At 30.5% G+C, this 26,614-nt stretch overlaps 1 protein-coding gene and 1 long non-coding RNA gene across 4 annotated transcripts; both read right to left on the minus strand.

The window, feature by feature from the left end:
• Positions 1-1,788: 1,788 nt before the first annotated feature.
• LOC145759926 (uncharacterized) lies at positions 1,789-5,219 on the minus strand. Its single transcript, XR_014286555.1, has 7 exons — positions 5,118-5,219; positions 4,809-4,954; positions 4,478-4,665; positions 4,242-4,303; positions 2,434-3,020; positions 2,103-2,290; positions 1,789-1,926 (listed from the first exon to the last, which is right to left on the minus strand). It is a non-coding gene; the product is annotated as an uncharacterized LOC145759926 (long non-coding RNA).
• Positions 5,220-6,261: 1,042 nt separating this feature from the next.
• LOC145759031 (DIS3-like exonuclease 2) lies at positions 6,262-19,029 on the minus strand. Of its 3 annotated transcripts, none has more exons than XM_082572760.1 (24): positions 18,863-19,029; positions 18,606-18,701; positions 18,293-18,452; positions 17,988-18,095; positions 17,756-17,905; positions 17,524-17,625; positions 17,288-17,369; positions 17,133-17,230; positions 16,888-17,045; positions 16,506-16,650; positions 16,304-16,412; positions 15,910-16,130; positions 15,367-15,558; positions 14,887-15,023; positions 14,283-14,388; positions 14,099-14,176; positions 13,598-13,687; positions 13,101-13,248; positions 12,855-12,994; positions 12,472-12,576; positions 12,103-12,168; positions 11,980-12,035; positions 11,751-11,874; positions 6,262-6,417 (listed from the first exon to the last, which is right to left on the minus strand). In XM_082572760.1, exons 1-24 carry the CDS (start codon positions 18,871-18,873, stop codon positions 6,355-6,357), a joined length of 2,745 nt encoding a protein of 914 aa, XP_082428886.1. In that variant the 5' UTR covers positions 18,874-19,029; the 3' UTR covers positions 6,262-6,354. The 3 variants fall into 3 exon arrangements, with proteins under 3 accessions (XP_082428886.1, XP_082428885.1, XP_082428884.1); XM_082572759.1 differs by having other exon boundaries at positions 18,606-18,704; XM_082572758.1 differs by having other exon boundaries at positions 18,606-18,716.
• Positions 19,030-26,614: the final 7,585 nt, after the last annotated feature.

The raw sequence follows: 26,614 nt of genomic DNA on the forward strand, positions 1-26,614 counted from the left end.
AGCTCACTTCTTAGAGCTAACCTCTAAGAGCTAACCTCTAAGAGCTAACCTCTAAGAGCTAACCTCTAAGAGCTAACCTCTAAGAGCTAACCTCTAAGAGCTAATTACCGAAAATAGACAATTTAATTTTATATCTCTTAGAGCTAACCTCTAACAGCTAACCTCTAAGAGCTAACCTCTAAGAGCTAACCTCTAAGAGCTAACCTCTAATAGCTAACCTCTAAGTGCTAACCTCTAAGAGCTAATTACCGAAAATAGGCAATTTAATTTTATATCTCTTAGAACTAACCTCTAAGAGCTAACCTCTAATAGCTAACCTCTAAGAGCTAACCTCTAAGAGTTAACCTCTAAGAGCTAACCTCTAAGAGCTAATTACCGAAAATAGACAATTTAATTTTATATCTCTTAGAGCTAACCTCTAAGAGCTAACCTCTAATAGCTAACCTCTAAGAGCTAACCTCTAAGAGCTAACCTCTTAGAGCTAACCTCTAAGAGCTAACCTCTTAGAGCTAACCTCTAAGAGCTAACCTCTAAGAGCTAACCTCTAAGAGATAACCTCTAAGAGCTAACCTCTAAGAGCTAACCTCTAAGAGCTAACCTCTTAGAGCTAACCTCTAAGAGCTAACCTCTAAGAGCTAACCTCTAAGAGCTAACCTCTAAGAGCTAACCTCTAAGAGCTAACCTCTTAGAGCTAACCTCTAAGAGCTAACCTCTAAGAGCTAACCTCTAAGAGCTAACCTCTAAGAGCTAACCTCTAAGAGCTAACTACCAAAAATAGGCAATTTACTTTTATATCTCTTAGAGCTAACCTCTAAGAACTAACCTCTAAGAGCTAACCTCTAAGAGCTAATTACCGAAAATAGGCAATTTATTTTTATACCTCTTAGAGCTAACCTTTAAGAGCTCACCTCTAAGAGCTAACCTCTAAGAGCTAATTACCGAAAATATGCAATTTATTTTTATACCTCTAAGAGCTAACCTCTAAGAACTAACCTCTAAGAGCTAACCTCTAAGAGCTAATTACCGAAAATAGGCAATTTATTTTTATATCTCTTAGAGCTAACCTCTAAGAGCTAACCTCTAAGAGCTAACCTCTAAAAGCTAACCTCTAAGAGCTAATTACCGAAAATAGGCAATTTATTTTTATACCTCTTAGAGCTAACCTCTAAGAACTAACCTCTAAGAGCTAACCTCTGAGAGCTAACCTCTAAGAGCTAACCTCTAAGAGCTAATTACCGAAAATAGGCAATTTATTTTTATACCTCTTAGAGCTAACCTCTAAGAGCTAACCTCTAAGAGCTAACCTCTAAAAGCTAACCTCTAAGAGCTAATTACCGAAAATATGCAATTTAATTTTATACCTCTAAGAGCTAACCTCGAAGAACTAACCTCTAAGAGCAAACCTCTAAGAGCTAACCTCTAAGAGCTAATTACCAAAAATATGCAATTTATTTTTATACCTCTAAGAGCTAATTACCAAAAATAGGCAATTTACTTTTATATCTCTTAGAGCTAACCTCTAAGAACTAACCTCTAAGAGCTAACCTCTAAGAGCTAATTACCGAAAATAGGCAATTTATTTTTATACCTCTTAGAGCTAACCTTTAAGAGCTCACCTCTAAGAGCTAACCTCTAAGAGCTAATTACCGAAAATATGCAATTTATTTTTATACCTCTAAGAGCTAACCTCTAAGAACTAACCTCTAAGAGCTAACCTCTAAGAGCTAATTACCGAAAATAGGCAATTTACTTTTATACCACTTCGTTATAATAATAGGTCGAAAGGTCACGCAATATAGGATTAGCTAAAATTGAATATTATTTGCACTATTACGTAAATTGATTTATTTTTTATTACGCCAATACATCAAAATTGAATCCATGATTTTGGTTGCTTTCCGTGTCTAAGATCAACTTTATTCATTTCTAAAATGTTAATAAAAATTAATTAGGGAAAGTTAAGTTTATAAACACAACTAATACAAATTATTTATGATCAGTAGTTAGAACAACTATAATCAAAACAGAAGTAATAAACATTAATTAGAACTTCAGTAAACTTTATCATGTTCATTTAAAATTGAAAACTTCACAAAACTTACTTAACTTTAAAGTTTTTCTTTCATCATGTTGACTTTCTTTGACTAGGTGGATTGTTGTCTAACTAAGGAAAAGTAGTGGAAGTTGACATCAGTAGCTAAAGTTTACTAAAAATATAAAAATAAGATTATAAATTTTAAAAATGTAACAATTAATATTTACCTTAGCTTTTCCCTTTCTCTGCACCATTCTGTAAATATAAAATAACAAAATTAGTATTAAAACAAGAAAATAAATACAATTTATTTGTTGGTAATAGTTTAATAAATGTTTTATTAAATATACATACGTTAAATAAAATACAAATAAAAACATAAAACTTCATTAACTTACTGAAAACTAAACGTTGTATCAAAAAAATGGCGTCGGTTCTTCCCGTTCGCTTTCAGCAAAACTTTATATGTTACAACCGTTAAGTAGATGATGTAGCTCTTCATATGTTACAATCGTTTAAGTAAAATATTTTAAGTAGGGCGTGTAGCTCAGTGGTAAGACGCTGATCTACCAACGTACAGAGCTCGGGTTCGAAGCCGAGTCTTGACATTTTTAAAAATTATTTTTTAATTTGCAACGTATAATTTAATTTTCGCAACAATATTTTCAGTTGTCAGTTGGCCTTGTGGTTGTGTCCGTAGGACGTTGTTGTGTTGTCATGTGGTTGTCAGGTTCAAATCTAGGCAGAGGTGGTTGTTGTGTCCGTTGGACGTCAGTTGTGTCCGTTGGACGTTGGTTGTGTCCGTAGGACAACACCAGTCAAATACAATTTACTTTTAAATTGTAAAATTTTTTTAAAATTTTGACTAGGTATTGCCGATTGCTCACTTACATTAATTAAAGTTTTCGCAGCAATCTTTCAAGTTCTCTCGTGGCCGAGTGGTTATGTTGTTGTAGTTGTAGACTTGTAGTTGTCGGGTTCGAATCTAGGCAAAAGTATAAAATTAGTTAGTTAGATAGTCAGTTAAATCAGTAATACAAAAAAAAAATTTAATTCAGAAATACAAAAACAATCTTTTTTAAAGATCGATTTTTAAAAATTGCGAATTTTTTAAAAATTTCGAAAAAAAGGTCAAAAAACGTTAAAAATCGGCAAATTTGGCCATTTTTGCGCTTTTTTTGCACAAATTGTTAAATTACTCGAAAATTACACAATATTGAGCGATAGGACCACTTTTATCTGATTCAACGCCCCCTAATACACATTCTGACGAAGTTTGGGGCAATTTGGGGTCAATAATTTTTTTAAATTTGGGCCGAAAATTTTCGACGTGTACTAGCAAGCAAAATTTTCAAAATTCGCCCAAAAAAAAAATTCGATTAAAAATCGCTGAAATTTTATGTGCACAACCGCAGAGAAAAACCAATTTAAATTAACCAAAAATAAATCAAAAAAATCTTAAAATAAAGATTTTATAGAACTTTTACTAAAATATTATGACGTCATAGTACCGTGGAAAAAAAATTAATTCCCCGAAATTTTGCTACATTATAAATTACGGGATGTAGATATCAAAAAATTAAGTTTTAGATTTCAAATTGTTTTAGGTTTTTCATAAATTAATATTTTGTAAAAAAATTAAAAAAAAAATTATCGCAAAAATCAACGAGGCCGAGATTTGAACTCGAGAATTTAGAGTCTATAGTCTACGACCTTAACCACTAGGCTACGTGACTACATTTAAAACTATGCGAGAAAATAAATCTAAGTCACAAAACTAACTCCGCAAATATAAAAAAAACGTGGAATGCAAAATGCCGCAAAAACCTTTTCTTTTTAAAATGATAATAGGTCGAAAGGTCACGCAACAGCTACAATTATGTTTTGTCAAAATTAACGTTTATTAATTTATTTTTTTTCGCAAAATATTAACAGGTCGAAAGGTCACGCAATTGCCCCACAAAATAAAGTGCCAGAATTACATTAACATATTTTTAGCGTATTAATAATAGTCCGGTCACGAAAATGCCGCTTATTGCTTTTTAACGTGCAATGGTATTTACGTATTTATTTAGAGTTATAATGATAGGGCGAAAGGTCACGCAATATAGGATTAGCTAAAATTGAATATTATTTGCACAATTACGTAAATTAATTATTATTTATTACGCCAATACATCAAATTTCAATGTAAAAAATGTTGTACCTAAATTTATTGAATCCATGTTTTTGGTTGCTTTCCGTGTCTAAGATCAACTTTATTCATTTCTAAAATGTTAATAAAAATTAATTAGGGAAATTAGTTTATAAACACAACTAATACAAATTATTTATGATCAGTAGTTAGAACAACTATAATCAAAACAGAAGTAATAAACATTAATTAGAACTTCAGTAAACTTTATCATGTTCATTTAAAATTGAAAACTTCACAAAACTTACTTAACTTTAAAGTTTTCCTTTCATCATGTTGACTTTCTTTGACTAGGTGGATTGTTGTCTAACTAAGGAAAAGTAGTGGAAGTTGACATCAGTAGCTGAAATTTACTAAAAATATAAAAATAAAATTATACATTTAAAAAATGTAACAAATAATATTTACCTTAGCTTTTCCCTTTCTCTGCACCATTCTGTAAATATAAAATGACAAAATTAGTATTAAAACAAGAAAATAAATACAATTTATTTGTTGGTAATAGTTTAATAAATGTTTTATTAAATATACATACGTTAAATAAAATACAAATAAAAACATAAAACTTCATTAACTTACCGAAAACTAAACGTTGTATCAAAAAAATGGAGTCGGTTCTTCCCGTTCGCTTTCAGCTTGACTTTTGGTCACGTGTTTACACCTTGCGTAGGATCACGTGTTTGAGATCAAGGCCGGCCATTGTTGAAAAAACGAAACTTTCAAAACTAAAACAAAAATGATTTAAATATTTTAAATACTTTTTAAATATTTTTAAATAATATTTAAGCGATTTAAAATTAAATTATAACAGAACATTTTATTCGTAGCTTTTATTGAACATTAACAATAAATGTTATCTTATTTTGATAAAAAATAACATAAACTTACCCTAAATGTGCCAATCTATTAATAAATCCATTAGTTTGTTCATAGAATAGCCTTTTATCATAAAAAAACTTTTTTAATGCTAATATAAACAATTCAGTTACTAAAAACATAATACATAGTTAGATAACTTTTTTTAATTAATATAATTTTGCATAATACACTAATTAAACTTATACAGTTGCAATATTCAATAAAACTTCTTCTTATTCTAAACTATTCAATAAATTATTGAACTACTTATTCTCAAATCTCAGGAATTTGTAATTAATGTTTTCTCTCCTCAAGCAAACAGCTGTTAAATTTGGTAATTAATATTATTTATCCTCTGAAGTTTACTATACAAATTATTTATGATCAGTAGTTAGAACAACTATAATCAAAACAGAAAACCTAATCCTGGACTAAATATCAGTTAAAATAATAGTTTTAACGGGTTTTGCAAATATTTATGTTTTTAACAATTAAACCAATTTAGATTACCGTTAACCAAAACTGAACCTGATTCAAAGTAAACCCTTTTAGTACCACAAACCTTCACAGGCATAACACTTAATAAGTGGGTAAGTTACCCCATTAGTCCAACTGTCCGACTGTTGCAACTATTTTTACACCCTTCTGTTTATGTTATTATTATTTATAAAACCCCGGTCAAAAAATAGTAGACACTTTTTCTTAAAATAATACAAAATAGTTTACTCCAAAAGCATTTTAGCATGTAAATTCTTTTCGACTTTTCTCGTGATAACAACCAAACTGGTTATTAAAAAAATTAATTTGTATAACTTAAACCTAAATCTATTAATTTTATAAATTTAATGCAAAAATTACCAAAATTAAAATGCGCTTGAATTAACCTTATATCATTGATTGACAGATGCTTAAAATGCAGAACAACTGTGTTTTGAAAAAAAATTAAATCGGACATACAAAAATTGTTTTTTAAATTAGCCATTTTTAACAGCTACTTTTTTTTTCTATTGTGCTAGTAGGTATTTAATTGTCGTTGAAACCCTTATGAAGCACTGTATGGTACCCAATTCTGTTAAGGATTATTGTAAAAAATACCCAAAAGCGTAAGTATATCAAAGATCCTAAGTTTTGGATGGCACAAACTAACAGTAACAAACACATCAGTTTTGCCATTTTTATTCTAAAATACACTAATTTAGAGCTTAACAAATGTGCAGTAGTTTGAACATTTGCAAAATAAAATCGATTTTTGATAAAATTATGAATTTTATTTGTTAAAAAGAGAGTTCTCAGTTGCTCCGTAGTCATTTTCGGGCATTTTAATAGACATCTAAAAAAATATACAATAAATAATTTAAATCTTTACTAGGTTTCTTTTTTCAGGATTATATCATTGGACCAATAACATTTTAAACTTAGGTCAATAATGTCTAACTTGGGACTGGATGGGGGTAATATAATGAGGTCAATAATGTCTAACTTGGGACTTGATGGGGGTAATATTATGAGATTAATAATGTCTAACTTGAGACTGGATGGGGGTAATATTATGAGGTCAATAACGTCTAACTTGGGACTGGATGGGGGTAATATTATGAGGTCAATAATATCTAACTTGGGACTGGGTTGGGGGTAATATTATGAGGTCAATAATATCTAACTTGGGACTGGATGGGGGTAATATTATGAGGTCAATAACGTCTAACTTGGGACTGGATGGGGGTAATATTATGAGGTCAATAATGTCTAACTTGGGACTGGATGGGGGTAATATTATGAGGTCAATAATGTCTAACTTGGGACTGGATGGGGGTAATATTATGAGGTCAATAATGTCTAACTTGGGACTGGATGGGGGTAATATTATGAGGTCAATAATGTCTAACTTGGGACTTGATGGGGGTAATATTATGAGATTAATAATGTCTAACTTGAGACTGGATGGGGGAAATATTATGAGGTCAATAATATCTAACTTGGGACTGGATGGGGGTAATATTATGAGGTCAATAATGTCTAACTTGGGACTGGATGGGGGTAATATTATGAGGTCAATAATATCTAACTTGGGACTGGATGGGGGTAATATTATGAGGTCAATAATATCTAACTTGGGACTGGATGGGGGTAATATTATGAGATTAATAATGTCTAACTTGAGACTGGATGGGGGTAATATTATGAGGTCAATAATGTCTAACTTGGGACTGGATGGGGGTAATATTATGAGATTAATAATGTCTAACTTGAGACTGGATGGGGGTAATATTATGAGGTCAATAATGTCTAACTTGGGACTTGATGGGGGTAATATTATGAGATTAATAATGTCTAACTTGGGACTTGATGGGGGTAATATTATGAGATTAATAATGTCTAACTTGGGACTGGATGGGGGTAATATTATGAGGTCAATAATGTCTAACTTGGGACTTGATGGGGGTAATATTATGAGATTAATAATGTCTAACTTGGGACTGGATGGGGGTAATATTATGAGGTCAATAATGTCTAACTTGGGACTGGATGGGGGTAATATTATAAGGTCGATAATGTCTAACTTGGGGACTTGATGGGGGTAATATTATGAGATTAATAATGTCTAACTTGAGACTGGATGGGGGTAATATTATGAGGTCAATAATGTCTAACTTGGGACTTGATGGGGGTAATATTATGAGGTCAATAATGTCTAACTTGGGACTTGATGGGGGTAATATTATGAGGTCAATAATGTCTAACTTGGGACTTGATGGGGGTAATATTATGAGATTAATAATGTCTAACTTGAGACTGGATGGGGGTAATATTATGAGATTAATAATGTCTAACTTGGGACTGTATGGGGGTAATATTATGAGATCAATAATGTCTAACTTGGGACTTGATGGGGGTAATATTATGAGGTTAATAATGTCTAACTTGGGACTGGATAGGGGTAATATAATGAGGTCAATAATGTCTAACTTGGGACTTGATGGGGGTAATATTATGAGGTCAATAATGTCTAACTTGGGACTTGATGGGGGTAATATTATGAGATTAATAATGTCTAACTTGGGACTGGATGGGGGTAATATTATGAGGTCAATAATGTCTAACTTGGGACTTGATGGTAATATTATGAGATTAATAATGTCTAACTTGGGACTGGATGGGGGTAATATTATGAGGTCAATAATGTCTAACTTGGGACTGGATGGGGGTAATATTATAAGGTCGATAATGTCTAACTTGGGGACTTGATGGGGGTAATATTATGAGATTAATAATGTCTAACTTGAGACTGGATGGGGGTAATATTATGAGGTCAATAATGTCTAACTTGGGACTTGATGGGGGTAATATTATGAGGTCAATAATGTCTAACTTGGGACTTGATGGGGGTAATATTATGAGATTAATAATGTCTAACTTGAGACTGGATGGGGGTAATATTATGAGGTCAATAATGTCTAACTTGGGACTTGATGGGGGTAATATTATGAGATTAATAATGTCTAACTTGGGACTGGATGGGGGTAATATTATGAGGTCAATAATGTCTAACTTGGGACTTGATGGGGGTAATATTATGAGATTAATAATGTCTAACTTGAGACTGGATGGGGGTAATATTATGAGGTTAATAATGTCAAACTTGGGACTGTATGGGGGTAATATTATGAGATCAATAATGTCTAACTTGGGACTTGATGGGGGTAATATTATGAGGTTAATAATGTCTAACTTGGGACTGGATAGGGGTAATATAATGAGGTCAATAATGTCTAACTTGGGACTTGATGGGGGTAATATTATGAGATTAATAATGTCTAACTTGGGACTTGATGGGGGTAATATTATGAGGTCAATAATGTCTAACTTGGGACTTGATGGGGGTAATATTATGAGGTCAATAATGTCTAACTTTGGACTGGATGGGGGTAATATTATGGGGTCAATAATATCTAACTTGGGACTGGGTTGGGGTAATATTATGAGATTAATAATGTCTAACTTGGGACTGGATGGGGGTAATATTATGAGGTTAATAATGTCTAACTTGGGACTTGATGGGGGTAATATTATGAGATTAATAATGTCTAACTTGGGACTGGATGGGGGTAATATTATGAGATTAATAATGTCTAACTTGGAACTGGATGGGGGTAATATTATGAGGTCAATAATGTCTAACTTGGGACTGGATGGGGGTAATATTATGAGGTCAATAATGTCTAACTTGGGACTTGATGGGGGTAATATTATGAGATTAATAATGTCTAACTTGGGACTGGATGGGGGTAATATTATGAGGTCAATAATGTCTAACTTGGGACTTGATGGGGGTAATATTATGAGGTCAATAATGTCTAACTTGGGACTGGATGGGGGTAATATTATGAGGTCAACAATGTCTAACTTGGGACTTGATGGGGGTAATATTATGAGATTAATAATGTCTAACTTGGGACTGGATGGGGGTAATATTATGAGGTTAATAATGTCTAACTTGGGACTGGATGGGGGTAATATTATGAGATTAATAATGTCTAACTTGGGACTGGATGGGGGTAATATTATGAGGTCAATAATGTCTAACTTGGGACTTGATGGGGGTAATATTATGAGGTCAATAATGTCTAACTTGGGACTGGATGGGGGTAATATTATGAGGTCAATAATGTTTAACTTGGGACTTGATGGGGGTAATATTATGAGGTTAATAATGTCTAACTTGGGACTGGATGGGGGTAATATTATGAGGTTAATAATGTCTAACTTGGGACTGGATGGGGGTAATATTATGAGGTCAACAATGTCTAACTTGGGACTTGATGGGGGTAATATTATGAGATTAATAATGTCTAACTTGGGACTGGATAGGGGTAATATTATGAGGTTAATAATGTCTAACTTGGGACTGGATGGGGGTAATATTATGAGATTAATAATGTCTAACTTGGGACTGGATGGGGGTAATATTATGAGGTCAATAATGTCTAACTTGGGACTTGATGGGGGTAATATTATGAGGTCAATAATGTCTAACTTGGGACTGGATGGGGGTAATATTATGAGGTCAATAATGTCTAACTTGGGACTTGATGGGGGTAATATTATGAGGTTAATAATGTCTAACTTGGGACTGGATGGGGGTAATATTATGAGGTCAATAATGTCTAACTTGGGACTTGATGGGGGTAATATTATGAGATTAATAATGTCTAACTTGGGACTGGATGGGGGTAATATTATGAGGTCAATAATGTCTAACTTGGGACTGGATGGGGGTAATATTATGAGATTAATAATGTCTAACTTGGGACTGGATGGGGGTAATATTATGAGGTCAATAATGTCTAACTTGGGACTTGATGGGGGTAATATTATGAGGTCAATAATGTCTAACTTGGGACTGGATGGGGGTAATATTATGAGGTCAATAATGTCTAACTTGGGACTTGATGGGGGTAATATTATGAGGTTAATAATGTCTAACTTGGGACTGGATGGGGGTAATATTATGAGGTCAATAATGTCTAACTTGGGACTGGATGGGGGTAATATTATGAGGTTAATAATGTCTAACTTGGGACTTGATGGGGGTAATATTATGAGATTAATAATGTCTAACTTGGGACTTGATGGGGGTAATATTATGAGATTAATAATGTCTAACTTGGGACTGGGTTGGGGGTAATATTATGAGGTCAATAATGTCTAACTTGGGACTGGATGGGGGTAATATTATGAGGTCAATAATGTCTAACTTGGGACTGGATGGGGGTAATATTATGAGGTTAATAATGTCTAACTTGGGACTGGATGGGGGTAATATTATGAGGTCAATAATGTCTAACTTGGGACTGGATGGGGGTAATATTATGAGGTCAATAATGTCTAACTTGGGACTGGATGGGGGTAATATTATGAGGTTAATAATGTCTAACTTGGGACTGGATGGGGGTAATATTATGAGGTTAATAATGTCTAACTTGGGACTTGATGGGGGTAATATTATGAGATTAATAATGTCTAACTTGGGACTTGATGGGGGTAATATTATGAGATTAATAATGTCTAACTTGGGACTGGGTTGGGGGTAATATTATGAGGTCAATAATGTCTAACTTGGGACTGGATGGGGGTAATATTATGAGGTCAATAATGTCTAACTTGGGACTGGATGGGGGTAATATTATGAGGTCAATAATGTCTAACTTGGGACTTGATGGGGGTAATATTATGAGGTCAATAATGTCTAACTTGGGACTTGATGGGGGTAATATTATGAGATTAATAATGTCTAACTTGGGACTTGATGGGGTAATATTATGAGATTAATAATGTCTAACTTGGGACTGGGTTGGGGGTAATATTATGAGGTCAATAATGTCTAACTTGGGATTGGATGGGGGTAATATTATGAGGTCAATAATGTCTAACTTGGGACTTGATGGGGGTAATATTATGAGATTAATAATGTCTAACTTGGGACTGGATGGGGGTAATATTATGAGGTTAATAATGTCTAACTTGGGACTGGATGGGGGTAATATTATAAGGTCGATAACTTCTTAAACTTGTACAACTTGAAACTAGACAGGGGTTAGTCGCCCATTGGTTTGCATTTGTTTAAAAACGATGTTGTTAAGTAAGACTAAAATAAAAACTTACTTTGACCGAATATGCACAAACTGGATCCTTTTTCTCAAATTTTAAATCCACTATACTAAAAGCTTGAAGTTTTTGTTTTACAATATTTTCACTACTTTTAAATTTTTCTTTATCTTCAATTGATCTAAACAAAAGTTGTATTTAAGTAGATATAAATTATAAAACCATGTCTCACTTTACTAAACCTTGAGCACTTTGGTCAACTTAACAAATGAATAAAAAAACTTACAAGTTTTGTAAATTAAGAATATCACGATCATCCTTTGCCCATTTAAGTGTTACCGTCTAAATAAAAATAACATTGATTGACCTTGTGAAACTTACACGAACAACAAAGTAAAATAAAGCTTACTTTAATTTGCAGTTCTTTATCTGAGTTGCTCACATCATCCAATTGGAAGTCAAGCACAGATAAATTCTAAGTAAAAATTAATTATAAATAAACATTTTATTACCCTTGACTGTTTAGTAAAAAATTTGCTAAACTAATAGTAGGTAGTTCACCATTAACATAGTTGGATTATGTTTATATGCTGCATATTTTCCGTCACATAAGGGTGTATAAAATAATTAAAAGATGAACTTACATGTAGTTTTTGTATGTTTTTCTAATTAAGGGCTCTAATAATTTTTTGTATACTATTCGATTTCTACAACCGGTCTTTTGTGTAATTTCGCAATATACCCTTTCCTTACGAAAAGAAATAAAAGTTGAACTTACAATGTAAGGAATTCTTGCAACAACCCCGAATTCAATAGAGAGTATGTCAATACGTTGTGAATGAACGTACAACACAATACCCTTGCCCTCAACACAACCAAGACTCTATAAAAAAAAATAATCTTAAAAATTTGATCAGCTACACAGACTTAAAAAGTTGATACTAATGGTAACTCTTAAACATTTAATAATTTTGATACAATTTATAAAGAAATTTAAAAGTACCTATAAAAAATAAAGGATCAAACGTAAATAAAATAAAAGTATAAATATTTAAATTAATGAAAGGGGCTGCATAAATTAAACCCTAACCCCACCCCCATTTAGAACACACTTAATACATTCAATCCAGTATATTCTATAAGTACCAGAATTTTACTCACATTAACCATTGCATGAAAATAAAGTTCAACACTTTGGTCCTGACATGCTTTTGAGTTTGATTTCTTTAAGTTGCATAACTCAGCTTGTGCTTGTAAATCATCTGTGCTACATTTCATCGCATGGACAGTACTTGTATCTCCTGAAAATATTCATTTTTAAAGTCTATTGCATAAATTAAACAAATACAAATAAAAATTTAACAAAAAAGAGGTTTTAAAATTAAAAACAAATATAAAGTGATTTACCCAATGCAGCAGCTAGTTGTCTATGGACAATAACATCAGCATATCTTCTAATAGGGGATGTAAAGTGGGTATATAATGGAACATTTAACGCATAATGATGGTAAGCTGACTGGTCATCAGTTGTACCAGAGCACAAATAAGTTGCAAGCTAAATTAGATTTGTGGAATTTATTTAAAGTAAATATCATAGTGGTAAAGCAAAGAGCTGGTAGGGGTTAGTGCTCTTGAGTAAAACACTTCTTAGCATCACCGAAGTTAAGTTAACTTAATCCCTGATTTGGTTTAATTCGAGCTTTAACCACAGTTAACTTTAGAACAATAAGACTTAAGTTTAGTCTTAGATCGGGGTTAACTCAAGTTTAACTTAACTCTAATGCCCCAACCTTAAAATAATTACTCAGATAACTTTTTAAAAATATGTCAAAACAATTTTACCCTCATTTACTGAGTGTAACAAATGTTTAGGCCACAAAAATAAATTGATTTCAAACAATCACCTTTTGTGGTCGGATAGCAAGAAAGAATAAAACTTGTTTCTTGAACGAAGCATATTCGTCTTCACCCGAGGAAAGAGTTTTAATTGAATTCTAAAACAAATTTCATCAATTTACAACAACTACAACTTGAAGTCCTGTAAGACATGGAGATGGGAGTTTTTTTATTTTTATTTATCGATGTAAAAAGGTTGATTTTATGACCTAGACATGGAGTAACATTTGTTACCCCTACCCAGTCTTAAGTTTAGCAGAACAAGCTTCTGATTAAGTGAGGGCTCAGCACAAGTTGATACCGCTCATTGCACCTTACTTAAGGACACTAAAGCATGGAAAGAGTAGAAATTGAACCCAGGACCTCATGTAATAAAGCCAAGTGTTCTGACCAGTAAGCCATGCGGCCGTAAGTTCAATTCTCGCTACACCACTTTTATATTTTACTATCTCCAAGCTCCAAGATAAGATTCTAGTTTTAAATTTAAACTTTTATTTAAACTAATTTACACTCAAAGATCCAGAAGAAGTGGCATCCATGTCTAAACCAAGTGCTTTACAATGGTTGATTGCTTCATCCATCATTGCCTAAAACAGAAATTAAAATATTTTTTATTTGTACGAGTCTGTAAAATTTTGAATGTTTAAAATAACTATATAACTTTTATTTTATGTAATATTAAAATAATTTTACCTCTTTAGGTTTAGGATGGGATCTTAAGAAAGCTTGGTCAGGAAAAGCTTTATAAATTTTATGGGCAACAGCGATATTGGCTAACAACATAAATTCCTCGATTAATCTAAAGTAAAATGTTTCAAATTATAATTAAGTTGTGTTTTAATTGGGGTAGATTCATAACAAGGTCCACGAATATTACAACATGACAACAGTGAAAATCAAAAACAAAAATACTTTTAATATTAATAGCAATGTTATTGAAAGAACCTGACAACTAATTAATGGTTTGTAGTTAGTATTAATGGGTGGTAGTTATTATTAGGGGGTGGTAGTTATTATTAGGGAGTGGTAATTATTATTAGTGGGTAGTAGTTGATATTAGTGGTTTGTAGTTAATATTAGGGGGTGGTAGTTATTATTAGGGGGTGGTAGTTATTATTAGAGGGTGGTAGTTATTATTAGGGGGTGGTAGTTATTATTAGGAGGTGGTAGTTATTATTAGGGGGTGGTAGTTATTATTAGGTGGTAGTTATTATTAGGGGGTGGTAGTTATTATTAGGGAGTGGTAGTTATTATTATAGTTGGGATGTGGTGTCTAAATTGTTAAACAATTACTTACTCATTGCTTTGTTTATACTGATAAGCATAACAACCCATGGGATCCCCGGTGTTCTCATTTAAAGTATAAGATAATCGAACCTGATCCAACTTTAAAGCACCATTTTCAAACCTTTTTTTGCGCAAGTTTTGGCTAATCTAAAAATATCAATTTTGAAATCTCAAAAAAAGAATAAATTTTAAATTTTTTTTATCTAGAAAGTTGTATCAAGAAAATACATTTGTAATAAAACCCAAGAAAAAAGATTTTTAATTTTATTCCAATTTATTCTTGTACTAAGAGGCAAACTTCACAGCCTAAGCATTGAGTGACATTTGATTCCACCAGTCTCGAGTTGCTTCTGGCAGTTTGGAATGTTATAGATTATAGTTGTCTGATTGTTTTTGGACCAGTAGAAGTTTATACCCTTTTTACAACATGGAAGTAGTTGAAATCAAACCCAGAATTAAGGTTTTTAATAAGCATATGTTTACCATTTACCCCAAATAATTGCAGAACTTTAGATTGAATTTCAGTCAAAGAAAATCCTCCAAAAATTTCCGGATATTCTTCTGGTTGAGGAACAGAGATGAGGAAATTTTTCCTGGGGTCGTCAATAAAAGACTGAGCATGATCATAACTTAACTTTGAACATGAATTTATAATTGAACGACCAAACCATTCAGATAAGATCTGGAATTAGGTAAAAGTAATTTTATTTAAGTTTATATTTATAAAAATCTATATCTTTATCCTTGATGTGGGAAGGTCGACTTCACGACATAAACTTAGAGTGACATCAGTTACCCTGACCCAATCTCGAGTTGCCTTTGACAGTTTTTAATATTATTTATTCGAATTGTTTGATAATTAAGATAATGATCAAATATCGGTTCAGCAGAAGTTTATACTGTTTATAGTGCCTAACTTCAAAAAAGAGCAGTGGGGGTCGAATCCAGGACCTCGCCACCATGCTGCCAGTTTTACTTTAACACGCTTTGGTGTAACTTTTTAAAATGTAAGATTTTCCTTAACAGATCTTACCTTTCCTTCCTTAGAAATATTCCAAACCACAGAGAAAGTCAATCTCTCCACACCGGGGTTTAAACTACAAAGTTCCTCACACAACAACCTGGGAAGCATTGGTATAACTTGTTGAACCATATAAACTGATGTACATCGCTTGCTGGCTTCATCGTCCAACTCACTTCTCGGGTTTATAAAGTAACTGACATCTGCAATGTGCACCCCTACTTCATAAGTCCCTAAAATTAAGTGTTTATAATTAACAATTACTTCAATTTCAATATTTTTAATTCATTGTTTAAAATTTACTTTTATTTTAATTTTAAAATTTAAATTCAAAATTATTAAAAAGTTTGACATTATACTTTTTATTTGTATAACTAGTTTATGATTTTAATAAAAGCAAATTTACCATTATCCAATTGTTTGCAATGCAAAGCATCATCCAAATCTCGAGCTGTTGAAGGATCAATTGAAAAAATACATTCCTTCGTAAAATCTCTTCGTTTTAGTCTTTCATTCTACCAACATTAACTTGGAATTATCACAATTTATAATATTTAAAGTAGAATAACTTTAAACCTTTAGAATTTTTTACAAAATAAACATTATACCTTTGGTATACTCCATGGTAGGTTCTTAGGTAAACATTCATTTACTTTGTCGGTGAAATCAGAAAAATCAACTCCGTAATCGGTTAAAATTCGCCTTGTTTCTGTTTCCAACTCACCTTTTTCCCCAATACTCTCACACAATGTACTGTAAAAATAAAATTAGTTAACGTTGTGTTGTCACAAGTGCCTCCATTATCAGTAACAGTGTTCTGTGGGGGAAAGCATATTTGGTTGGTGTTCATTTCAAAATTTAATGCTTTTTGCATGGTAACTAAAGTCTTAAAATTGATTACAAACAGTCATTTAGTATGAGTTAATATAGAACCCAAATTTTAAATTATAGATTAACTCAACTTTATTTATTTAATGTTAAGTTTTTTACCCTAATGGATTTTGATTGCTGGAATCCCACTTAACAATTTGAGCGATGTACAAAATGTCACTAAAGTTGGGTTTATGGATGTCCTTTGCTACCTCATGTTTAAGAATAGATATGCGAGGAATGGTGCTCGAGTGGGGGGAAAATATAAGAAATTTACCCTAATTAAACACAAGTCAGTTTTATAACTATAAACTTTTTTTGCACATGTTGGTAATGGTATGTCTTGCATTTAATTAACTACTCACATTCATTTGTTGGGCAGATTTAAAAGAACCAGTCACAGTTCTGTGATGATTTTCTTTCAAGATTTTTACAACATAGGCAGTTTTGCGGATTTTTTTATCTGGAAAATTGTTTAATGTTATTTTCTTATTACCTTCATTTAATTTTACAATATTACCTCCTTCTTTGGCGACATCATTTTCAACTTTTATAGTTTTCGTTTGTTCTTTATTATTTTTGTCAAAATCATTTACACCAAGCTAAAAAAATAACACAACTTTTTACAACTGAATAACAAAATTTAACTTGAACTCTGAAGTTTGTTTTAAAAAGTGTTAAAAAGTAAAACAATTTAATCGAAATTTACTAAAATAGTGAAATCAATTAGTAAAAAGTTTAAAGTAGTCAATTAACCTGAACCCAGTCTGATGGATCTTTTACAATGTAAGCAACTTCATCTCCACAAAAAGCTCGATTTCGATCTTTTTTTCCATCTATTAAGATGTCTGCCTCACCCTGGAATACAAATATAAGGTCAAAAAAACTATATTAAAAAATGTATCATGTATAGTGCTGTAAATGTAACTAATATTTCAATTTTTTTTAAAAAAAGGTTTAAAAAAACAAAAATTAGATTTAAACTTACTAATTCATTGACGAAAGCATGATGGTACAACCTTGGGTTAACCCTTATTTTTCCTCTCTTAATTTTACCGGATTTCAAACCGTCCTCAACAACTTTATCGGATAAATATTCTGGGAAAACAGATTTTGATTCTTTGGAATTCTGTTTTCCCTACAAAAATAAAATTAAATATCATTTTTAAAAACAAATTATATTTCACCTATAAATTATATTCTACTTATAAAATAAAAACCTGTTTTTGGTAAAATGTCACATTAAAAATACCAGGAGGCATGGGTTGATTTTTATACTTGTTCACAATTGCATTTGCTTCTTCTTCATTTAACATTTCAACATTTTTCTAAAAACAAATGTTATACATATTTAATAAAAATATAAGTTTTTTTTTTTAGTAATTTCACTTTTTTAGATATATTTTAGAGTTTTAGATTTATTTTTAATTTTAATATAATGTAGCAAGTTGGACTAATTCAACATCAATTCCCAAGTAATGTTAGAACATTAAATATGATAACTAGCTTTAAATATTCTTTTTACCCTAATCCAAGATTGTTGTTTGTCTTGATATGAGTTTACAATTGTGCCAAATGGTTTTGCAAGTTCGTCGCAATTCACATTAGTATCTGCTCCATAAAGAAATGAAACAGTTCTTGATTGGACAGAGGGGGACTTGTTTATTGTGTGAGGTTTCCACATTCTAAAAACAATATTTATTGATAGTTATACAGTTCTAAATTAATTTTTATCAGAACAAACATAAACAACTTTTATTGTTAACTAATCCTACAACATATTATAAATTTATCAGACCTGAAAAAAATTTTTTTTAGTAAATCTTAATTTATTTAACCTTGTTTGTTTGTTTCTTGAAGATTTTGGTTTAGTTGCAACAGACTTGACTTGAGAATTCATTTTAATTTGTTTTGAAGCACATCGAAAAAGGGAACTACTAAAATGGTGACTTTAATCAACATTTATTTTATTAATAACGCAATACAGTTAGTTTTACAGCTCTTCACACAATATTCGGATCCAGTCTTATGTTTTTTTTTCGCAACAAAATTAGAAAATATCTTTAACAATCTGTCAATTTTTAAATAAACTTACCTTTTATTCATAACATACAAAAACAAATAAAACAGATGAGAGGACCTACAAAACACCCACACACAGCTTAACAATTATCTTAAAATAGTATTAAGCTTTATTATAAATGAGAACAATTAAAGTTTAAGCTGATGCCCCCCTTTAAAGTTAAGTTTACAGTCCCCTAAAAAATCGCACATACCCCAATACTGTCATCTTACGGAAGTATTTTACCAAAAAAATGCCTCATTTAATCAAATATCTTTACAAAAATTAAGAATAAACAAGTTAAATCTATGACTGCATTATTTTTTTAAATTAAATTAGTAAACATATAGGTAATTATTTTTACGTATTTCTTAACTAATTTAATATTAATAAATATTGATTACATCATTCAAAATAGAGGACAAACGCTATAATATATGGTTCGCTGAAGTTCGACTTAATAAATGTTTCGCAGAAGTCCGGGTTTTATTAATTTTTCGATAAACAATTTTGCTTTTTGATTGTTTAATTCGCATAAAAATTCCTAATTTTGATTGGTGCTCTAAGCGCCACAAAAGCAAAAAAAAAATCCCCCGATTCCATTGTCTTACTTCGCTTAAGTTCGACTTTTATTGTTTTTTCGATGGTTCATTTGCATAAGTTCAATTTTTTGACTTTATTGTTATGTATATTGCTTTAATTCTAATTAGATAGCTTATACAGTATTTATTTCGCTTTAATTCGGCTTAGATAGGCTTTTAATTTACAATTTAACTGGCGATCGGTTCGTAATTCTTTCCCGATATGTATATTGCTTTAAATTGACTTAAATAGCTTTTACATTATTATGGTTCGAAATCTTAGATTTCGAAACATATTGTTATTGTCCGTATATTTATTATTATTTTTATTTTTATTCTTACTAATCCGAATTTTGAAATCGAATAACTTTTGTTCTTTAAAACTAAAAGTTCTAAATTTTTAGTATGTTTGTTATTATCCCAACAAATCGCAAACCTCCTATTTACAACTTTTAATTATCACTAATTACTAATTAATATATTTTATTATTAAAATTAAAAGATTAAAATTTCTGAAATTTTAATATGTTGCTGGTATTATTATTTTGTATGTTGCTATTTAAAATGAAGATTTAACTCTAGCTAAATATCGTTTAATCATTATTTTTGTTTTTTATAAAATAATGAATCAGTGTGAGTTTAACGCTTGAATAATTTAATAGCGTTCTGGTCGCCGTCAAAAATCGTCCTTTTCGCTGTCCATTAAAGTAAAAAATAATGGTTGAAAATTTAAGTAAAATGTTAAAATATAAGTAAAAAATGTGTAAAATTTTTGTTTTAATTGTATTGTTATTATTATATTTTAATACTTGTTTGATTACTAAAAATTAAGATCTGTATTTTGCTTTTAAATTTAGTTTACTTTTATATTACAATATCAATGAGTGCGTGTTCGCTTGTTAAAATTAGGTTTAAATATAAAAAAGTTCATATTTAAATTTATAATTTAATTAATAAACCTACTAAATAAATTATATTTATGAAAAAGAATCAAACGATTTCGAACCATATTTTATTTATCAAATAAATCTAGTATTTATTATTATTATTATGGTTCGAAATCTTAGATTTCGAAACATATTGTTATTGTCCGTATATTTATTATTATTTTTATTCTTACTAATCCGAATTTTGAAATCGAATAACTTTTGATTTTGTGTATATAAATTTTTAAAATTTTAGTATGTTGTTTATTATCATATTGTGTTTCAATCCTCCTATTTTGATAATTTAAGTATTATTAATTAGTAAATAATAGGTGTTTATTTATTAAAATTTAGAGATCGTTATTAAGTTTTCAAATTTTGGTCAGTTATATATCATAATAATAATAACTCGAAAATGGATTAAAAATTTAATTTTTGTTTGTTTATTATATTTAAATTCTTGTTTGTTTATTAAAAATAAAAGTTTGATATTAGGCATTTAAAATTTTATATAATGTATTTTATAATATTTGTAATTAAAATACATGTTTAAAAAATAATTTTTGGTTGTTTATTTTATTTAAATGCTTGTTTATTTATTAAAAATCAAAAATTAATTTTTGGAATTTAAAATTTAGTATAATGTATATCCTGATATTAACAACATAAAACTGGGTTGAAAAATTAATTTTATTTGTATAATATATTTAAATGCTTGTTTGTTTATTAAAAATCAAAGATATGTAATATTCTTAGTTAAGGTGTATGCATATTTTTTTTATTTATAAAAATTTATGCTAAACATAATCAAATAATTTCGAACCATATTTTATTTATCAAATAAATCTAGTTTAAATTGCTTTACTTCGACTTAGATAGGCATTAAGTAGATAATTTTATAGGCGGTCAGTTTTGTAATTCGTTCCTGTTATATATATATATATATTTAGTTTAACTTAGTTAGCCTTTACCCCATTTATTTCGCTTTAGTTTGACTTAGATAGGTTTTTATAAACAAATTTGCAAACGTTCGTTGCACTAAATAAACTTAAAAAAATTCCCCGATTCCATTGTCTTACTTCGCTTAGGTTTGACTTCTATTGTTTTTCTTGACAAATTTATTTGATTAGTTAATTTGTTTTGCGCCTTTTATTCTGATTGGTTCTATTGGCGATCATTTCGATGGTTCATTTGCATAAATAAAATCCCCTAAATTATCGTTGTGTATTTCGTTTTAGTTCGACTTAGATAGGGCTTTTAATACACAAAACGTTTGATTGGTTAATTTGTTTTGCGCCTTTTATTCTGATTGGTTCTATTGGCGATCATTTCGATGGTTCATTTGCATAAATAAAATCCCCTAAACTATCGTTGTGTATTTCGTTTTAGTTCGACTTAGATAGGGCTTTCAATACACAAAACGTTTGATTGGTTAATTTGTTTTGCGCCTTTTATTCTGATTGGTTCTATTGGCGATCATTTCGATGGTTCATTTGCATAAATAAAATCCCCTAAACTATCGTTGTGTATTTTGTTTTAGTTCAACTTGGATAGGGCTTTCAATACACAAAACGTTTGATTGGTTAATTTGTTTTGCACCTTTTATTCTGATTGGTTCTATTGGCGATCATTTCGATGGTTCATTTGCATAAATAAAATCCCCTAAACTATCGTTGTGTATTTTGTTTTAGTTCAACTTGGATAGGGCTTTCAATACACAAAACGTTTGATTGGTTAATTTGTTTTGCGCCTTTTATTCTGATTGGTTCTATTGGCGATCATTTCGATGGTTCATTTGCATAAGTTCAATTTTTTGATTTTTTTGTTATGTATATCACTTTAATTCTAATTAGATAGCTTAAACAGTATTTCTTTCGCTTTAATTCGGCTTGGATAGGCTTTCAATTTACATTTTAACTGGCGATCGGTTCGTAATTCTTTCCCGAAATGTAAATTGCTTTAGTTTGACTTAAATAGCTTTTACATTATTTAAATTGCCTTACTTCGACTTAGATAAGCATTTAGTAGATAATTTTATAGGCGGCCAGTTTGGTAATTCGTTCCTGTTATATATATATATATATATATATTTAGTTTAACTTAGTTAGCCTTTACCCCATTTATTTTGCTTTAGTGTGACTTAGATAGACATTTAATATATAATTTAACTGGCGATTAGTTTCGTAATTCATTCCTGTTACATAATTGGCTATAGTTTAACTTAGATAGCCTTTACCCTATTTATTTCGCTTTAGTTTGACTTAGATAGGTTTTTATAAACAAATTTGCAAACGTTCGTTGCACTAAATAAACTTAAAAAAATTCCCCGATTCCATTGTCTTACTTCGCTTAGGTTTGACTTCTATTGTTTTTCGTGACAAATTTGTTTGATTGGTTAATTTGTTTTGCGCCTTTTATTCTGATTGGTTCTATTGGCGATCATTTTGATGGTTCATTTGCATAAATAAAATCCCCTAAATTATCGTTGTGTATTTCGTTTTAGTTCGACTTAGATAGGGCTTTCAATACACAAAACGTTTGATTGGTTAATTTGTTTTGCGCCTTTTTATTGTGATTGGTTCTATTGGCGATCATTTCGATGGTTCATTTGCATAAGTTCAATTTTTTGATTTTTTTGTTATGTATATCACTTTAATTCTAATTAGATAGCTTATACAGTATTTCTTTCGCTTTAATTCGGCTTGGATAGGCTTTCAATTTACAATTTAACTGGCGATCGGTTTGTAATTCTTTCCCGAAATGTATATTGCTTTAGTTTGACTTAAATAGCTTTTACATTATTTAAATTGCCTTACTTCGACTTAGATAAGCATTTAGTAGATAATTTTATAGGCGGTCAGTTTTGTAATTCGTTCCTGTTATATATATATATATATTTAGTTTAACTTAGTTAGCCTTTACCCCATTTATTTCGCTTTAGTGTGACTTAGATAGGCATTTAATATATAATTTAACTGGCGATTAGTTTCGTAATTCATTCCTGTTATATAATTGGCTATAGTTTAACTTAGATAGCCTTTACCCTATTTATTTCGCTTTAGTTTGACTTAGATAGGTTTTTATAAACAAATTTGCAAACGTTCGTTGCACTAAATAAACTTAAAAAAATTCCCCGATTCCATTGTCTTACTTCGCTTAGGTTTGACTTCTATTGTTTTTCGTGACAAATTTGTTTGATTGGTTCATTTGTTTTACGCCTTTTTGTCTGATTGTTTCTATTGGCGATCATTTCGATGGTTCATTTGCATAAATAAAATCCCCTAAACTATCGTTGTGTATTTCGTTTTAGTTCGACTTAGATAGGGCTTTTAATACACAAAACGTTTGATTGGTTAATTTGTTTTGCGCCTTTTATTCTGATTGGTTCTATTGGCGATCATTTCGATGGTTCATTTGCATAAATAAAATCCCCTAAACTATCGTTGTGTATTTCGTTTTAGTTCGACTTAGATAAGGCTTTCAATACACAAAACGTTTGAATGGTTAATTTGTTTTGCGTCTTTTATTCTGATTGGTTCTATTGGCGATCATTTCGATGGTTCATTTGCATAAGTTCAATTTTTTGATTTTTTTGTTATGTATATCACTTTAGTTCTAATTAGATAGCTTATACAGTATTTCTTTCGCTTTAATTCGGCTTGGATAGGCTTTCAATTTACAATTTAACTGGCGATCGGTTTGTAATTCTTTCCCGAAATGTAAATTGCTTTAAATTGACTTAAATAGCTTTTACATTATTTAAATTGCCTTACTTCGACTTAGATAAGCATTTAGTAGATAATTTTATAGGCGGTCAGTTTGGTAATTCGTTCCTGTTATATATATATATATATATTTAGTTTAACTTAGTTAGCCTTTACCCCATTTATTTCGCTTTAGTGTGACTTAGATAGACATTTAATATATAATTTAACTGGCGATTAGTTTCGTAATTCATTCCTGTTATATAATTGGCTATAGTTTAACTTAGATAGCCTTTACCCTATTTATTTCGCTTTAGTTTGACTTAGATAGGTTTTTATAAACAAATTTGCAAACGTTCGTTGCACTAAATAAACTTAAAAAAATTCCCCGATTCCATTGTCTTACTTCGCTTAGGTTTGACTTCTATTGTTTTTCTTGATAAATTTATTTGATTGGTTAATTTGTTTTGCGCCTTTTATTCTGATTGGTTCTATTGGCGATCATTTCGATGGTTCATTTGCATAAATAAAATCCCCTAAACTATCGTTGTGTATTTCGTTTTAGTTCGACTTAGATAGGGCTTTTAATACACAAAACGTTTGATTGGTTAATTTGTTTTGCGCCTTTTATTCTGATTGGTTCTATTGGCGATCATTTCGATGGTTCATTTGCATAAGTTCAATTTTTGATTTTTTTGTTATGTATATCACTTTAATTCTAATTAGATACCTTATACAGTATTTCTTTCGCTTTAATTCGGCTTGGATAGGCTTTCAATTTACATTTTAACTGGCGATCGGTTCGTAATTCTTTCCCGAAATGTAAATTGCTTTAAATTGACTTAAATAGCTTTTACATTTTTTAAATTGCCTTACTTCGACTTAGATAAGCATTTAGTAGATAATTTTATAGGCGGTCAGTTTGGTAATTCGTTCCTGTTATATATATATATATATATATATTTAGTTTAACTTAGTTAGCCTTTACCCCATTTATTTCGCTTTAGTGTGACTTAGATAGACATTTAATATATAATTTAACTGGCGATTAGTTTCGTAATTCATTCCTGTTACATAATTGGCTATAGTTTAACTTAGATAGCCTTTACCCTATTTATTTCGCTTTAGTTTGACTTAGATAGGTTTTTATAAACAAATTTGCAAACGTTCGTTGCATTAAATAAACTTAAAAAAATTCCCCGATTCCATTGTCTTACTTCGCTTAGGTTTGACTTCTATTGTTTTTCGTGACAAATTTGTTTGATTGGTTAATTTGTTTTGCGCCTTTTATTCTGATTGGTTCTATTGGCGATCATTTCGATGGTTCATTTGCATAAATAAAATCCCCTAAATTATCGTTGTGTATTTCGTTTTAGTTCGACTTAGATAGGGCTTTCAATACACAAAACGTTTGATTGGTTAATTTGTTTTGCGCCTTTTATTCTGATTGGTTCTATTGGCGATCATTTCGATGGTTCATTTGCATAAGTTCAATTTTTTGATTTTTTTGTTATGTATATCACTTTAATTCTAATTAGATAGCTTAAACAGTATTTCTTTCGCTTTAATTCGGCTTAAATAGGCTTTCAATTTACAATTTAACTGGCGATCGGTTCGTAATTCTTTCCCGAAATGTATATTGCTTTAGTTTGACTTAAATAGCTTTTACATTATTTAAATTGCCTTACTTCGACTTAGATAAGCATTTAGTAGATAATTTTATAGGCGGGCAGTTTGGTAATTCGTTCCTGTTATATATATATATATATTTAGTTTAACTTAGTTAGCCTTTACCCCATTTATTTCGCTTTAGTGTGACTTAGATAGACATTTAATATATAATTTAACTGGCGATTAGTTTCGTAATTCATTCCTGTTATATAATTGGCTATAGTTTAACTTAGATAGCCTTTACCCTATTTATTTCGCTTTAGTTTGACTTAGATAGGTTTTTATAAACAAATTTGCAAACGTTCGTTGCACTAAATAAACTTAAAAAAATTCCCCGATTCCATTGTCTTACTTCGCTTAGGTTTGACTTCTATTGTTTTTCTTGATAAATTTATTTGATTGGTTAATTTGTTTTGCGCCTTTTATTCTGATTGGTTCTATTGGCGATCATTTCGATGGTTCATTTGCATAAATAAAATTCCCTAAATTATCGTTGTGTATTTCGTTTTAGTTCGACTTAGATAGGGCTTTCAATACACAAAACGTTTGATTGGTTAACTTGTTTTGCGCCTTTTATTCTGATTGGTTCTATTGGCGATCATTTCGATGGTTCATTTGCATAAATAAAATCCCCTAAACTATCGTTGTGTATTTCGTTTTAGTTCGACTTAGATAGGGCTTTCAATACACAAAACGTTTGATTGGTTAATTTGTTTTGCGCCTTTTATTCTGATTGGTTCTATTGGCGATCATTTCGATGGTTCATTTGCATAAATAAAATCCCCTAAATTATCGTTGTGTATTTCGTTTTAGTTCGACTTAGATAGGGCTTTCAATACACAAAACGTTTGATTAGTTAATTTGTTTTGCACCTTTTATTCTGATTGGTTCTATTGGCGATCA

Source organism: Corella eumyota, chromosome 7 (assembly GCF_963082875.1).
Source record: "Corella eumyota chromosome 7, kaCorEumy4.1, whole genome shotgun sequence".
Classification (NCBI taxonomy): Eukaryota; Metazoa; Chordata; class Ascidiacea; order Phlebobranchia; family Corellidae; genus Corella; species Corella eumyota.